Source organism: Aotus nancymaae, unplaced genomic scaffold, assembly GCF_030222135.1.
Source record: "Aotus nancymaae isolate 86718 unplaced genomic scaffold, 86718_ANA_hifiasm-v0.15.2.pri h1tg000011l, whole genome shotgun sequence".
Classification (NCBI taxonomy): domain Eukaryota; kingdom Metazoa; phylum Chordata; class Mammalia; order Primates; family Aotidae; genus Aotus; species Aotus nancymaae.
In genome coordinates, this window is record NW_026988422.1 from 32105105 (window position 1) to 32120494 (window position 15390).

Below are 15390 nucleotides of genomic sequence, written 5' to 3' on the forward strand. Positions count from 1 at the left end.
CTAAGCTTCATAAGTGAAGAAAAATAAAATCCTTTGTGAACAAGCAAGTACTCAGAGATTTCATCACCACCAGGCCTGCTTTACAAGAGCTCCTGAAAGAGGCACTACACATAGAAAGGAACAACCAGTACCAGCCACTCCAAAAACATACCAAATGGTAAAGAGCATCAACACAATGAAGAATCTGCATCAACTAACGGGCAAAACAGCCAGCTAGCATCAAAATGGCAGTATCAAATTCACACATAACAATATTAACCCTAAATGTAAATGGACTAAATGCCCCAATCAAAAGACACAGACTGGCAAATTGGATAAAAAGCCAAAACCCATCGGTGTGCTGTATTCAGGAAACCCATCTCACGTGCAAGGATACAGAAAGGCTCAAATAGAGGGATGGAGGAAGATTTACCAAGCAAATAGAGAGCAAAAAAAAAAAAAGCAGGAGCTGCAATTCTCATCTCTGATAAAATAGACTTTAAACCAACAAAGATCAAAAGAGACAAAGAAGGACATTACATAATGGTAAAAGGATCAATGCAACAACAAGAGCTAATGATCCTAAATATACATGCACCCAATACAGGAGCACCCAGATACATAAGTCAAGTTCTTAATGACTTACAAAGAGACTTAGACTCCCACACAATAATATTGGGAGACTTTAACACCCCATTGTCAATATTAGACAGATCAACCAGACAGAAAATTAACAAGGATATCCAGGACTTGAACTCAGACCTGGACCAAGCAAACCTAATGGACATTTACAGAACTCTCCACCCCAAATCCACAGAATATACATTCTTCTCAGCACCACATCACACCTACTCTAAAATTGATCACATAATTGGAAGTAAATCACTCCTCAGCAAATGCAAAAGAACAGAAATCATAACAGTCTCTCAGAGCACAGTCCAATCAAGTTAGAACTCAGAATTCAGAAACTAACTTAGAACCGCACAGCTTCATGGAAACTGAACAACTGGCTCTTGAATGTTGACTGGATAAACAATGAAATGAAGGCAGAAATAAAGATGTTCTTCGAAACCAACGAGAATGAAGACACAACATACCAGAATCTTTGGGACACATTTAAAGCAGTCTCTAGAGGAAAGTATATAGCAATAAGTTCCCACATGAGGAGCAAGGAGGGATCTAAAATTGACACCCTATCGTCAAAATTGAAAGAGCTAGAGGAGCAAGATCAAAAAAACTCAAAACCTAGCAGAAGACAAGAAATAACTAAGATCAGAGCAGAACTGAAAGAGATAGAGACACAAAAACCCTTCAAAAAAATTAATAAATCCAGGAGCTGATTTTTCAAAAAGATCAACAAAATAGATCACTAGCCAGATTAATAAAAAAGAAAAGAGAGAATAACCAAATAGATGCAATAAAAAATGATAAAGGGGATATCACCACAGATGCCACAGAAATTCAAACCATCATCAGCAATTATTACAAACTCTGTGCACATAAACTAGTAAACCTGGAAGAAATGGATAAATTTCTGGACACTTGCCTCCTCCCAAGCCTAAACCAGGAAGAAGTCAAAACCCTGAACAGACCAATAACAAGGTCTGAAGTTGAAGCAGCAATTAAGAGCCTACCACCCAAAAAAAGCCCAGGTCCAGATGGGCTTACATCCGAATTCTACCAGACATACAAAGAGGAGCTGGTACCATTCCTTATGAAACTATTCCAAATAATCCAAAAAGAGGGAATCCTTCCCAAATCATTTTATGAGACCAACATCATCCTGATACCAAAACCCGGCAGAGACTCAACAAGAAAAGAAAACTTCAGGCCAATATCCATGATGAACGTAGATGCAAAAATCTTCAATAAAATACTGGCAAGCCAATTGCAACAGCACATCAAAAAGCTTATCCACCATGATCAAGTAGGATTCATCCCAGGGATGCAAGGCTGGTTCAACATATGCAAGTCTATAAACATAATTCACCACACAAACAGAACCAAAGAAAAAAACCACATAATTATCTCAATTGGTGCAGAGAAGGCCTTCGACAAAATTCAACAGCCCTTTATGCTAAAAACCCTCAATAAACTAGTTATGGATGGAACGTATTTCAAAATAATAAAAGCTATTTACGACAAACCAACAGCCAATATCATACTGAATGGGCAAAAACTGGAAGCATTCCCTTTGAAATCTGGCACTAGACAAGGATCACCACTCCTATTCAATATAGTACTGGAAGTTCTAGCCAGAGCAATCAGGCAAGAAAAAGAAATAAAGGGTATTCAAATAGGAAAGGAGGAAGTCAGATTGCCTCTATTTGCAGACGACATGATTGTATATCTAGAAGACCCCATCGTCTCAGCCCAAAATCTCCTGAAACTGATAAGCAACTTCAGCAAAGTCTCAGGATACAAAATCAATGTGCAAAAATCACAAGCATTCCTATACACCAATAACAGACTTGGAGCCAAATCAAGAATGAACTGCCATTCACAATTGCTACAAAGAGAATAAAATACCTAGGAATACAACTAACAAGGAACGTAAAGGACCTCTTCAAGGAGAACTACAAGCCACTGCTCAACGAAATAAGAGAGGACACAAACAGATGGAGAAACATTCCATGTTCATGGTTAGGAAGAATCAATATCGTGAAAATGGCCATACTGCCCAAAGTAATTTACAGATTCAACGCTATCCCCATCAAGCTACCAATGACCCTCTTCACAGAACTGGAAAAAACCACCCTAAACTTCATATGGCACCAAAAGAGAGCCTGCATACCCAAGTCAATTCTAAGCAAAAAGAACAAAGCTGGAGGCATCACACTACTGGACTTCAAACTATACTATAAGGCTACAGTAATCAAAACAGCATGGTACTGGTACCAAAACAGAGATATAGACCAATGGAACAGAACAGAGGCCTCGGAGGCAACACAACATATATACAACCATCCGATCTTTGACAAACCTGACAAAAACAAGCAATGGGGAAAGGATTCCCTGTTTAATAAATGGTGTTGGGAAAACTGGCTAGCCATGTGCAGAAAGCAGCAACTGGACCCCTTCCTGACACCTTACACTAAAATTAACTCCAGATGGATTAAAGACTTAAACATAAGACCTAACAGCATAAAAACCCTAGAAGAAAATCTAGGCAAAACCATTCAGGACATAGGCGTAGGCAAGGACTTCATGACCAAAACACCAAAAGCATTGGCAACAAAAGCCAAAATAGACAAATGGGACCTAATCAAACTCCACAGCTTCTGCACGGCAAAAGAAACAGTCATTAGAGTGAATCGGCAACCAACAGAATGTGAAAAATTTTTTGCAGTTTACCCATCTGACAAAGGGCTGATATCCAGAATCTACAAAGAACTAAAACAGATTTATAGGAAAAAAACGAACGAGCCCATTCAAAAGTGGGTGAAGTATATGAACAGACACTTTACAAAAGAAGACATACATGAGGTCAAAAAACATATGAAAAAATGTTCATCATCACTGGTCATTAGAGAAATGCAAATCAAAACTACACTGAGATACCATCTCAAGCCAGTTAGAATGGCGATCATTAAAAAAATTTGGAGACAACAGATACTGGAGAGGACGTGGAGAAATAGGAACACTTTTACACTGTTGGTGGGAGTGTAAATTAGTTCAACCATTGTGGAAGACAGTGTGGTGATTCCTCGAGGACCTAGAAATAGAAATTCCACTTGACCCAGCGATCCTGTTACTGGGTATATATCCAAAGGATTATAAATCGTTCTGCTATAAGGACGCATGCACACAAATGTTCATTGCAGCACAGTTTACAATAGCAAAGACCTGGAACCAACCCAAATGCCCATTGATGATAGACTGGACAGGGAAAATGATAAAATATACACCATGGAATGCTATGCAGCCATCAAAATCCATGAGTTCGTGTCCTTTGTAGGGACATGGATGAACCTGGAAAACATCATTCTCAGCAAACTGACACAAGAACACAAAATCAAACATCACATGTTCTCACTCATAGGCAGGTGTTGAACAATGAGAACACATGGACACAGGGAGGGGAGCACTATACACTGGGCTCTGTTGGAGGGAAATAGGGGAGGGATAGCGGGGGGTGGGGAGTTGGGGAGAGATAGCATGGGGAGAAATGCCAGATATAGGTGAAGGGGAGGAAGGCAGCAAATCACACTGCCACGTATGCACCTATGCAACAATCTTGCATGTTCTTCACATGTACCCCAAAACCTAAAATGCAATAAAAATTAAAAAAATAAAAATTAACCAAGCACGGTGGCACACACCTATAGTCCCAGCTACTTGGAAGGCTGAGGTGAGAGGATCACTTGAGGTCGAGGATGCAGTGAGCCATGATCATGCCACTGCACCCCATCTCTAAAAGAAAAAAAGAAAAGAAAAAAACTCTGTACTTATTCACTCCCACTCTCCTTCCCTAGCTCCTGGGAACCATGAATCTACTTTCTATGTCTCTGGATTTGCCTATTCTTGACTTTTCATATTTTCATTAATTTTTAAAAGCAAATATTGGTAGCTAATACAGAGTGCCAAGAATAGGACTAAAAATTCAAGCTCCTTGGCACACAAGTAGTCATGAGTTTTGTCCTCCCTCCAAAAAAATTCAAGCTCTTAAAAGCACAGCTAAATACGATTAAACTGAAACAAAGGAATTACTTAAAAAGGATACATTCTCTTTGTTTACACAGGCAAGAAAAAAAAAAAAGAAAAAAAGAAAAAAAAAAGGATACATTCTCTGCCCATTAGGCAATATTCGTTTGTAATTATGTTTCTCTGTCATTACTGATAACTACAACAATGCAAAGGGATAATACTGACTCCCACATCCCAATTTTGACAGGAAAGGAATGATATCTAGCATTACAATGTGCCAGACACAATACCAAGTGCTTTATGTTAACTATATTATCTCAATTTTCTCACCAGAGCCTTCAAATTAAGTTATATCAAAAAGATCAGGCCGGGCACGGTGGCTCAAGCCTGTAATCCCAGCACTTTGGGAGGCTGGGCGGATCACCTGAGCTCAGGAATTCAAGACCAGCCTGACCAACACGATGAAACCCCATCTCTACTAAAAATTCCAGAGTTAGCTGGGCATAGTGGTGCATGCCTGTAATCCCAGCTACTCAGGAGGCTGAGGCAGGAGAATCGCCTGAACCCAGGAAGCAGAGGTTGCAGTGAGCGGAGATCGCGCCATTGCACTCCAGGCTGAGCAACAAAAGCTAAACTCCGTAGGAGGGGGGGCGGGGTGGGGGGGTGGGGGGCGGGAAGGAGAAAACAAAAAGATCAAAGAGCTAGTAAGTCAAAAAGTCTGAAATAAATAAAAACAAGGTTGGTCTGATTACAAAGCCTGTTCTGTCTGCGAGACCATACTGGCAAAAAGAAAGCCAAAGGTATTATCAATCACAATCCAAAATTGAGTAGAAAATAATTACCACTGTAAGGGAATAAAAGAAGAGAGTTCTGGAAATGCTGGGGAAAACAAATTAAAAGCTAAAGTTAACATTGGCACAGAAAGGAAAGGACCAAATCACTTTCCATTCCCAAAAATTCTCCATAAGCTTATATCTGTTTAAGCCCACTGTGATACTGAAGTCAGGTTCACTGTTTATTTCAGCTGGCTTCTTTTTTTTTTTTTTTGAAATGGAGTCTCACTGTCACCCAGACTAGAGTGAAGTGGTTCGATCTCGGCTCACTTGATCTCAAGCAGTTCTCCTGCCTCAGCCTCCCTAGTAGCTGGGATTACAGGCATGAATCACCACGCTCAGCTAATTTTGTATTTTCAGTAGAGACGGTTTTTCTCCACTTTGGTCAGGCTGATCTTGAACTTCTGACCTCAGGTGATCTACCTGCCTCAGCCTCCCAAAGTGCTGGGATTCCAGGTGTGAGCCACTGCACCCGGCCACCCTCACTGCCCTTCAAGCAATTCTCCTGTCTCAGCCTCCAGAGTAGCTGGGTTACAGGCACCAGCCACCACACCTGACTAATTTTTATATTTTTAGTAGAGATGGAGTTTCGCCAGATTGGTCAGGCTGGTCTTGAACTCCTGACCTCAGGTGATCCACCTGTCTCGGCTTCCCAAAGTGTTGGGATTACAGGCCTGAGCCACCGCACCCCACCTCAGCTGGCTTTTCAGTTCTTTCTATGACTAACCAAAGACAAAGTAAAAGCAGATTAAACAAATGTATTGGGCCTTTCAAAAAGTAATTAAAACACTGGGTCGGGCACAGTGGCTCATGCTTGTAATCCCAGCACTTTGGGTGGCTGGGGCAGGAAGACTGCTTGAGCCCAGGAGCTGGAGACTAGCCTGGGCAACATGGTGAGATCCTGTCTCTAAAACAAAAAAATTTAAAAATAAAACACCAGTGCCATATTATCTTATGCACACACATGCAGAGAAGGTATGGATGCCAGATTTCAAAAACAAAAACCATGTGCCTACTTAAATTTGAATTTCAGTTAAACAACAAATAATTTGTGTGTGTGTATATGGAGGCAGAATCTTGCTTTGTCACCCAGGCTGGAGTGCAGTGGCATGATTTTAACTCACTGCAACCTCCTCCTCCCAAGTTCAAATGGTTCTCATGCCTCAGCCTCCTGAGTATCTGGAATTACAGGCATGTGCCACCATGCCCAGCTAATTTTTTTGTACTTTTAGTAGAGATGGGGTTTCATCATGTTGGCCAGGCTGGTCTCAAGTTCCTGGTCTCAAGTGATCTGCCTGCCTCAGCCTCCCATAGTGCTGGGATTACAGGTGTGAGCCACCACACCTGACCAAATAATTTTTTTTTTTACTGTAAGTATGTCCCACATTTTATCTAGAAACTCTGAAGGAGGCCCTCTTTAGATTATTGGAATAATAAGGACAATTGGCTTTCCTAAAACTTAAAGGGACATCTAAAATTTACTTAGTTATGTCGACATCAAAAAATTCCTGTTGGCCAGATGTGGCAGCTCCATCTATAATCCCAGCACTTTGGGAGGCTAAGGCGGGGTAGGATCACCTGAGGTCGGGAGTTCAAGACCAGCCTGGCCAACATGGCAAAACCCTGTCTCTACTAAAAATACAAAAATCAGCAGGGCATGGTGGTGCACACCTGAAATCTCAGCTACTCAGGAGGCTGAGGCAGGAGAATCACTTGAACCCAGGAGGCTGAGGTTGCAGTGAACCAAAATCGCACCACTAAGCTTCAGCCTGGGCAACAGAGCAAGACCCCATATATATAAAAAAAAAGTCCTGTAAAGAAACCATTTAAAAAATCTAAATACAACATTAATATGACAAAAGCATAATATTTGGGCAAACTAGCAATAGTACTGTGTGTATGAGAAATGAATCAAATCATACTAGAATGTCAACACTTTTTGTTCATTTCATTTGGGCACTGTCACGTTCAAGTAAACTACTGCCACAAAAAAAGGGGCCCATCAGGGTGGCATGGATGAGAAACGAACTAAACCTGTAAGATTATGTGAGCTGGGCACGGTGGCTCACGCCTGTAATCCCAGCATTTTGGGAGGTCGAAAAGGGCAGATCGCTTGAGCTCAGGAGTTCGAGACCAGTCATGGGCAACATGGTAAAACCTGTCTCTACTACAAACACAAAAAATTGGCTGGATGTTGTGGCCCATGTCTACAATCCCAGCTACTTGGGAGGCAGAGGCACAAGAATCGCTTGAGCCTGGGGAGGCAGAGGTTGCAGCGAGCCGCCGAGATCGCACCACTGCATTCTAGCCTGGGCAACAGAGCAAGACCCTGTCTCAAAAATAAATAAATATAAACCTGTAAGATTATATAATTGATTAGGTAGTCACAAACATAAATTACACTCAAGTACATAGAATATTGGTTAAGAGTAAATTAACTCAAAAGAAGTTATTAAAATATTCAGCATCTAGTTCTTGGAAGAAAGAAAAAAATTTTTTCAGCATCAGCACAAAACCAAACTTAAACTTTTGAATTCCTGACTCAGTGTCTCCTGTCTTTCAAAGTGGAAAGCAGATGCTTACTGTCCTTGCTCAGGATCTTGTTCATTCAGCATGTCGAACAGAAACTGCCTTCGGCCTTGCTGCTCCTGTGGGTCCAGGTCTATTACTGTGTTAGGGGTAAGAGAAAAAAGCAAAGAATCATATACTGTTGCAATGTGAGCCCCCAAGACTCACAAGTGGTATTCATGGTAGTTTTCATAAAAACATTAGACTCCATGCCTGGATCTAGAATAACATGGACCAACTACTTTGAAATTCTTTTTTTTTTTTTTTTTTGAGATGGAGTTTCACTCTTGTTGCCCAGGCTGGAGTGCAGTGGCACGATCTTGGCTCATGGCTCACTGCAACCTCCGCAGTTCAAGTGATTCTCCTGCCTCAGCCTCCTGAGTAGCTGAGATTACAGGTGCATGCCACCACGAGCAGCTAATTTGTATTTTTTTTTTTAGTAGGTATGGGGTTTCTCTATGTTGGCCAGGCTGGTCTCAAACTCCTGACATCAGATGATCTGCCTGCCTTGGCCTCCCAAAGTGCTGGAATTACAAGTGTGAGCCACCGCACCCCCAACCTGAAATTCTTTTTGTGTTTGTGTGACAGAGTCTTACTCTGTTGCCCAGGCTAGAGTGCAGTGGTGCAATCTTGGTTCACTGCAGTCTTCACCTCTCAAGTTCGAGCAATTCTCTTGCCTCAGCCTCCTGAATAGTTGGGATTATAGGTGCACAACACCATGCCTAGCTAATTTTTGTATTTTAAGTAGAGACAGGGTTTTGCCATGTTGGCCAAGCTGATCTCCAACTCCTGACCTCAAGTGATCTGCCCACCTTAGCTTCCCAAAGTGCTGGGATTAGAGGCATGAGCCACTGTACCCGGCCGGCTTTGAATTTCTGAATAAAAATGTTTTCAACGTTGATTTTTTTCCCCCAACTTGCTCTGTCACCAGCTTGGAGTGCAGTGGGGAAAGCTCAGCTCACTGCAACCTCCGCCTCCCGGGTTCAGGCCATTCTTCTGCCTCAGCCTCCCGAGTAGCTGGGACTACAGATGCCTGCCACCATGCCCAGCTAATTTTTGTATTTTTAGTAGAGTTGTGGTTTCATCATATTGGCCAGGCTGGTCTTGAACTCCTGACCTCATGATCTGCTCGCCTTGGCCTCCCAAAGTGCTAGGATTACAAGTGTGAGCCACCACACCCAGCCTCAACATAGATTTCTACACTTGAATCAAATATGAGGGTAGGAAAAAAAGATTTCATGCATGACTTTATCAAATTTTCATTTATGATATGCCCTTTCTTTAAAAATACTGGACAAAAAAACCAAAACCAGAAAACAAAACAAAACAAAAAAGTATAAAAATTAGCTGAGCATGGTAGTATGTGCCTGTAATCCCAGGTACTTAGGAGGCTGAGGCAGAAGAACTGCTTGAAACCAGGAGGCAGAGGTTGCAGTGAGCTGAGATTGTGCCATTGCACTCCAGCCTGGGCAACAAGAGCAAAACTCTGTTGAAAGAGAAAAGAAAAACAGAAAAGAAAGAATAGAAGAGAAGAGAAAGGGGGAGAGAGGGAGGGAGGGAGGGAATGAAGGAATAAAGAAAATAAGTACTGGAAAACACGATCCACTGAAATAAGAAAATAAGTCAGAGGATGACCAGGAGATAGGAAATCTGGTACAGGAGAGAATTTGATCATACTCTCCAAGAGCAGCAGTAATCACGGAGCAGTGGGCTAGAGCGGAACAAGAGGATAGAGATAGGTCTTCAGGAAAAAAATGGATGAGAGATAATTTGACAGGTTTATTTTAAAATTTGGGAAGGCTGTTGGATGACATGAAAATAATTACTCTATGTATTACAAGAATAAAGCAAATGAGGCCAGGCGCGGTGGCTCATGCCTGTAATCCCAGCACTTTGGAAGGCCGAGGTGGGTGGATCACGAGGTCAAGAGATCAAGACCATCCTGGTCAACATGGTGAAACCCTGTCTCTACTAAAAATACAAAAAATTAGCTGGGCATGGTAGTGCGTGCCTGTAATCCCAGCTACTCAGGAGGCTGAGGCAGGAGAATTGCCTGAACCCAGGAGGCGGAGGTTGCGGTGAGCTGAGATCGCGCCATTGCACTCCAGCCTGGGTAACAAGAGCGAAACTCCATCTCAAAAAAAAAAAAAAAGAATAAAGCAAATGAAAAATTGCTGCAAAAAAAGCATGAAAAGAAATATAATCGTTGCATACTACTTGGTTCTGCAAGAATATTTACATATTCATAACAACAGAAACAATTTAAATTGATTTAAATAAAAATTATGATACAATTTTATGGGAAGGAAAGGGACATGAGTGTAGTGCAGAAGAGGTAATTTTTTTTTAATCTTTTTTTTTTTCCTTTTTGTGGAGAATGGGGTCTCACCATATTGCCCAGGCAAGTCTCGAACTCCTGGGCTCAAGCTATCCTCCTGCCTCTGCCTCCCTAAAAGCTGGGATTACAGACGTGAGCCACAGCACCAGGTAGAAGAGCTAAATTTTAAGGCTCAAGATAGGAAGTCTAAAACCAGTGAATCAGGAAATTACAATAGAAATGTTACTCAGGGCCAGGCGTGGTAGCTCACGCCTGTAATCCCAGCATTTTGGGAGGCTAACACGGACAGATCATGAGGTCAGGAGATCGAGACCATCCTTGCTAACATGGTGAAACTCTGTCTCTACTAAATATACAAAAAATTAGCCAGGCATGGTAGCAGGCACCTTTAGTCCCAGCTACTCGGGAGGGTGAGGCAGGAGAATGGCTTGAACCCAGGAGGCAGAGGTTGCAGTGAGCTGAGATTGCCCCACTGTACTCCAGCCTGGTGACAGAGCAAGACTCCGTCTCAAAAAAAAAAAAATGTTATTCAGAAGCCAGATGTGGTGGCTTATGCCTGTAATTCCAGCTACTCAGGAGGCTGAAGCAGGAGGATCGTTTGAGTCCAGGAGTTTGAAACCAGCCTGAGCAACATGTTCAGATCCCATTTCAAAAAAACAGGAAAAGAGGAAGAAAAGAAATCAATACTCAGACTATGATGGAGGTAAGTAACCGAAGAATGGGCATGGTGGCTCACGCCTGTAATCTCAGCACTTTGGGAGGCCGAGGCAGGCAGATCACTTGAGGTCAGGAGTTTGAAACTAGCCTGGCCAAAATGGTGAGATCCCATCTCTACTAAAAATACAAATAAATTAGCCAGGCATGGTGGTATGCACCTGTAATCCCAATTACTTGGGAGACTGAGGCACGAGAATTGCTTGAACCTGGGAGCTGGAGGTAGCAGTGAACTAAGATCACACCACTGCACTCCATCCTGGGCAACGGAGCAAGACTCCATCCCAAAAAATTAAAATAAAAATTGCTGAAATGTAGAATGTGTTGGATTGAGGAAGGATGAGAACAGAGGAAGTGATTTGTGAAGAGGTGGAACAAAGGACTGCTTAACGTAAAATGTTTAGGCCCATTTGGTATTTTTAAACTGTATGCACACAGCACTTTGATAAAATAATGAAGTGAAATGGTTGGATCCACCCCACAAAAATCCAGAGTAGTTCTGACCCTCAGTCTCAATGTTCATCAGACTCCTCTCCCCAGTAACTACACAGGGTGCCTCACCCTTGCTAAAGTGAAAGTGGATTTCTTCTCCTGCCCTAGGCTTCCTTAGGGATACTGGAGTCTCTGTCTCCGACAAGGGTAGGTCGTAGAATTTGTACTCCACGTACACCTGCTTTACATTCTCATCAGACATCACTTCTGCCTCTGGGTAGAAGGTCAGGGAGACAATTTCAATGCACATCTTCTCTGAACCCTGATAAGGAAAATATGTATTTAGTTCCTAAAGCTTAGTGAGGATCCAAGTGCCTATACTCCATCCAATTAACACATTACAGTACTCTCTAGAAATCAACCACAGGAGTAATCTATCTACTACATTATTCCCCGAGAATCATTTTATAGGTAAAACTGGCATCAAACGACAATGACTGTATTGCCGTAGCTAATAGATAGGAAATTTATAAAGGGAACCCAGCTCTTCTCTCTCCCAGCTCAGTGCATCATTTCTCCAGGCCAGCCTTCCTCAGTCATCTCCACATAAAAAATGAATCAAAAAAATATCTGATTTGGAGGGCTGGGGAGCGTGGATGATGGGAGGTTGCTCGGTGAGAACAATGTGCATTGTTCCAGGCTTCACCACAGTGCAATAGATCAATGCTCTTGCACCCCATGATTATATACAAATAAATTTCTGAACAGATAGCTATTTTTCACCATTTTTTTTTTTCGAGATGGAGTCTCGCTCTGTCACCAGGCTGGAGTGCAGAGGCAGGATCTCAGCTTATTGCAACCTCCACCTCCTGGATTCAAGTGACTCTCCTGCTTCAGCCTCCCGAGTAGCTGGGATTTCAGGTGCACACCACCACGTCTGGCTAATTTTTGTATTTTTAGTGGAGTCGAGGTTTCGCCATCTTGCTCAGGCTGGTCTCGAACTCCTGGCCTCAAGTGATCCACCCACCTTGGCCTCCCAAAGTGTTGAGATTAAAGGCATGAGTCACCACGCCCAGCCCCATTAAAATCTATACTGAGTATCTAGTGCTTGGCACAATGCCTGGGACACAGTATGCACTTAGTACAACTGTATTAAATATTAACTTGAGCAAGCCCTTCTCCCTAGACTTCACTGTCCTCCTTTGAAAGGGGGAGGATAATAATATATATGTGACCAAGAGAAACTTTTATTTTCTTTTGATTTCCCGTACCTCAAGGTAAATGAAACTCTTTCCTACCTCAGGGCCTTTACACTTGCCAATTTCTTTGCCTGAGATGAGTACAGTCTATCCAGTAGATGGGTAGCTCTTCTCTTCTCATTCTTTAGATTTCAGTTCAAACATCCCTTCCTTAGAGAAATCTTTCCTTAACACCTATCCTAATGTAACCCCGCCAGTTGCTATTATATCACCCTATGTATTTCCTTCTAATAGTACTTAGAATCTCAGGCTGGTCTTGAATTCCTGGCCTCAAGCAATCCTCCTGGCTCAGTCTCCCAAAGTGCTGGGATTACAGGTGTGAGCCACCAAACCTGGCCTGAAATTGAACTATGTGTTATATATTTTTTTTTTTTTTTTTTTTTTTTTTTTTTTTTGAGACGGAGTTTCGCTCTTGTTACCCAGGCTGGAGTGCAATGGCGCGATCTCGGCTCACCGCAACCTCCGCCTCCTGGGTTCAGGCAATTCTCCTGCCTCAGCCTCCTGAGTAGCTGGGATTACAGGCACGCGCCACCATACCCAGCTAATTTTTTTGTATCTTTAGTAGAGACGGGGTTTCACCATGTTGACCAGGATGGTCTCGATCTCTTGACCTCGTGATCCACCCATCTCGGCCTCCCAAAGTGCTGGGATTACAGGCTTGAGCCACCGCGCCCGGCACTATGTGTTATATTAAATGTTTAAGTCTACTGACTTTGAGTTGTTTCTCCTCACTCCAATATCCTTCATTTTCCTGCAATTCTTCAGCACAAGTTCCAGCTTTCAAGGAAGAGTTTTCTAACCCTACAAAAGCAACCATAATTTCCCTTTTCTAATTTCTTACAACAGAGTTTATATTACATAATCTACCCCTTTGGTTTTAGGTCATCCTACATTCTTTTTTTTGAGATGGCGTTTCGCTCTTGTTGCCCAGGCTGGAGTACAATGGCTTGCTCTTGGCTCGCCGCAACCTCTGGCTCCTGGGTTCCAGCGATTTTCCTTCCTCACCCTCCAAGTATCTGGGATTACAGGCATGTGCCACCACACCTGGCTAATTTTTGTATTTTTAGTAGAGACGGAGTTTCTCCATGTTGGTCAGGATGGTCTCGAACTCCAGACCTCAGGTGATCCACTGCCTCAGCTCCCAATATGCTGGGATTACAGGCGTGAGCCACTGCACTCGGCCCCTACATTCTTATTTAATGTTTCTAATGAAGTTCATAATCATCAATTTGCTCTGAATCTTTTGTTCAGCCACTCACTCAACAAACATTAATTGAGCACCTACAAATGTGCCAGGAACAGTGGCTTAAGTGTAATTGTTTTGGCCAGGCACAGTAGCTCACTCCTGTAATCCCAGCACTTTGGGGGCTGAGGCAGGCGAATCACCTGAGGTCAGGACTCAAGACCAGCCTGGCCAACATGGTAAAACCCCATCTCTACTAAAAAAACAAAAAAAAAGAGTAATTGTTTTCTACTTCATTTATAACCCACAGGTTAGAAAACAATGATTACTGAATATATCTGTGGATGTTTATTAATATATGTATGTGTCTTTAATTAGTTCTGAAAGAGCTTTGAGGTTGAACTATTAGTTACAGGTTGAGTAAAAACTGCAGAAATGGAATGATCTCCATGAGCCCTCCCATGAAGAATCCTGTCTTCTCTTCCAGACTCCATCTCCCAAAGCAAACCTGCTCCCCTTAGATGGACTTAATGATAGGGGCACCATTCAGGCTGGGCATGAATCACAGGACACAACGGAAGATATGGGAGTAAGAGGCAAGGGATCCAGATAGAAGTATTGAAGCAAGTCATCATTTACTCCATCTCAAGAAAATGATCCTTTTATCTCACTGTACAAGCTAACCTTCATTCACACAAAATATAAATTTAAACAATTTGCATTTTCCATCAGGTTCAATAAACTGGACTGACCTTCACATATGTGGCCACTAAGCACACTGTCATTGTTTACAGTCTTATCTCGTATGCAACGATCACTCCAGTGTACTTACAGCCTTAGGATATTTCTGAGACGTGGGTGGCACTATGACTTCATCACTGTCGGTAGTTGGTGCTTCACTGACTTCAGAGCTTTGTTCAAAGGATTCTTTATCTGCTAGAGAAGAAGTTGCAGTTATAGAACTGTTTCAAAGCATTCTAGCCCAATAAAAGACCAAGCACACACATCTCCAATCCACTGTCTGGTCACTAGTTCTGAGTGTCTAGATTTTGGCTTCACTTACTAAGAATGAAACCGTCTTTTTTTTTTTTTTTGAGACAGAGTCTTGCTCTGTCGCCAGCTGGAGTGCAGTGGTGCAATCTCGGCTCACTACAACCTCTGTCTCCCTGGTTCAAGCGATTCCTCTGCCTCAGCTCCCGAGTAGCTAGGACTACAGACATGCACCACCAGACCCGGCTAATTTTTTTCTATTTTAGTAGAGACAGGGTTTCACCATGTTGGCCAGGATGGTCTCAATCTCCTGACCGTGTGGATCTGCCCTCCTCAGCCTCCCAAAGTGCTGGGGTTACAGGCATGAGCCACTGCGCCTGGCCCAAACCCTCTTTTTCAAAGACACAGTTATTCAGAAGCTTGCTATACAGGATTCACTTCTCAAAA

General features: G+C 42.5%; 1 protein-coding gene across 10 annotated transcripts in view; it reads right to left on the reverse strand.

Annotated features, from left to right (window-relative positions):
* The window catches only part of RPGRIP1 (RPGR interacting protein 1), a 97089-nt gene that overhangs the window by 12225 nt on the left and 69474 nt on the right, over positions 1 to 15390 (reverse strand). For 7 of the 10 annotated variants that reach the window (XM_012466168.3, XM_064374779.1, XM_021674850.2 and 4 more), the window contains 3 exons: positions 14786 to 14889; positions 11641 to 11833; positions 8043 to 8127 (listed from right to left, as the gene is read on the reverse strand). In XM_012466168.3, coding sequence (XP_012321591.2) covers positions 8043 to 8127; positions 11641 to 11833; positions 14786 to 14889 — 382 coding nt within the window. The remainder of the gene's footprint in view (positions 1 to 8042; positions 8128 to 11640; positions 11834 to 14785; positions 14890 to 15390) is intronic. The other 3 variants (XM_012466173.3, XM_021674851.2, XM_021674849.2) reach the window with 1 other exon arrangement.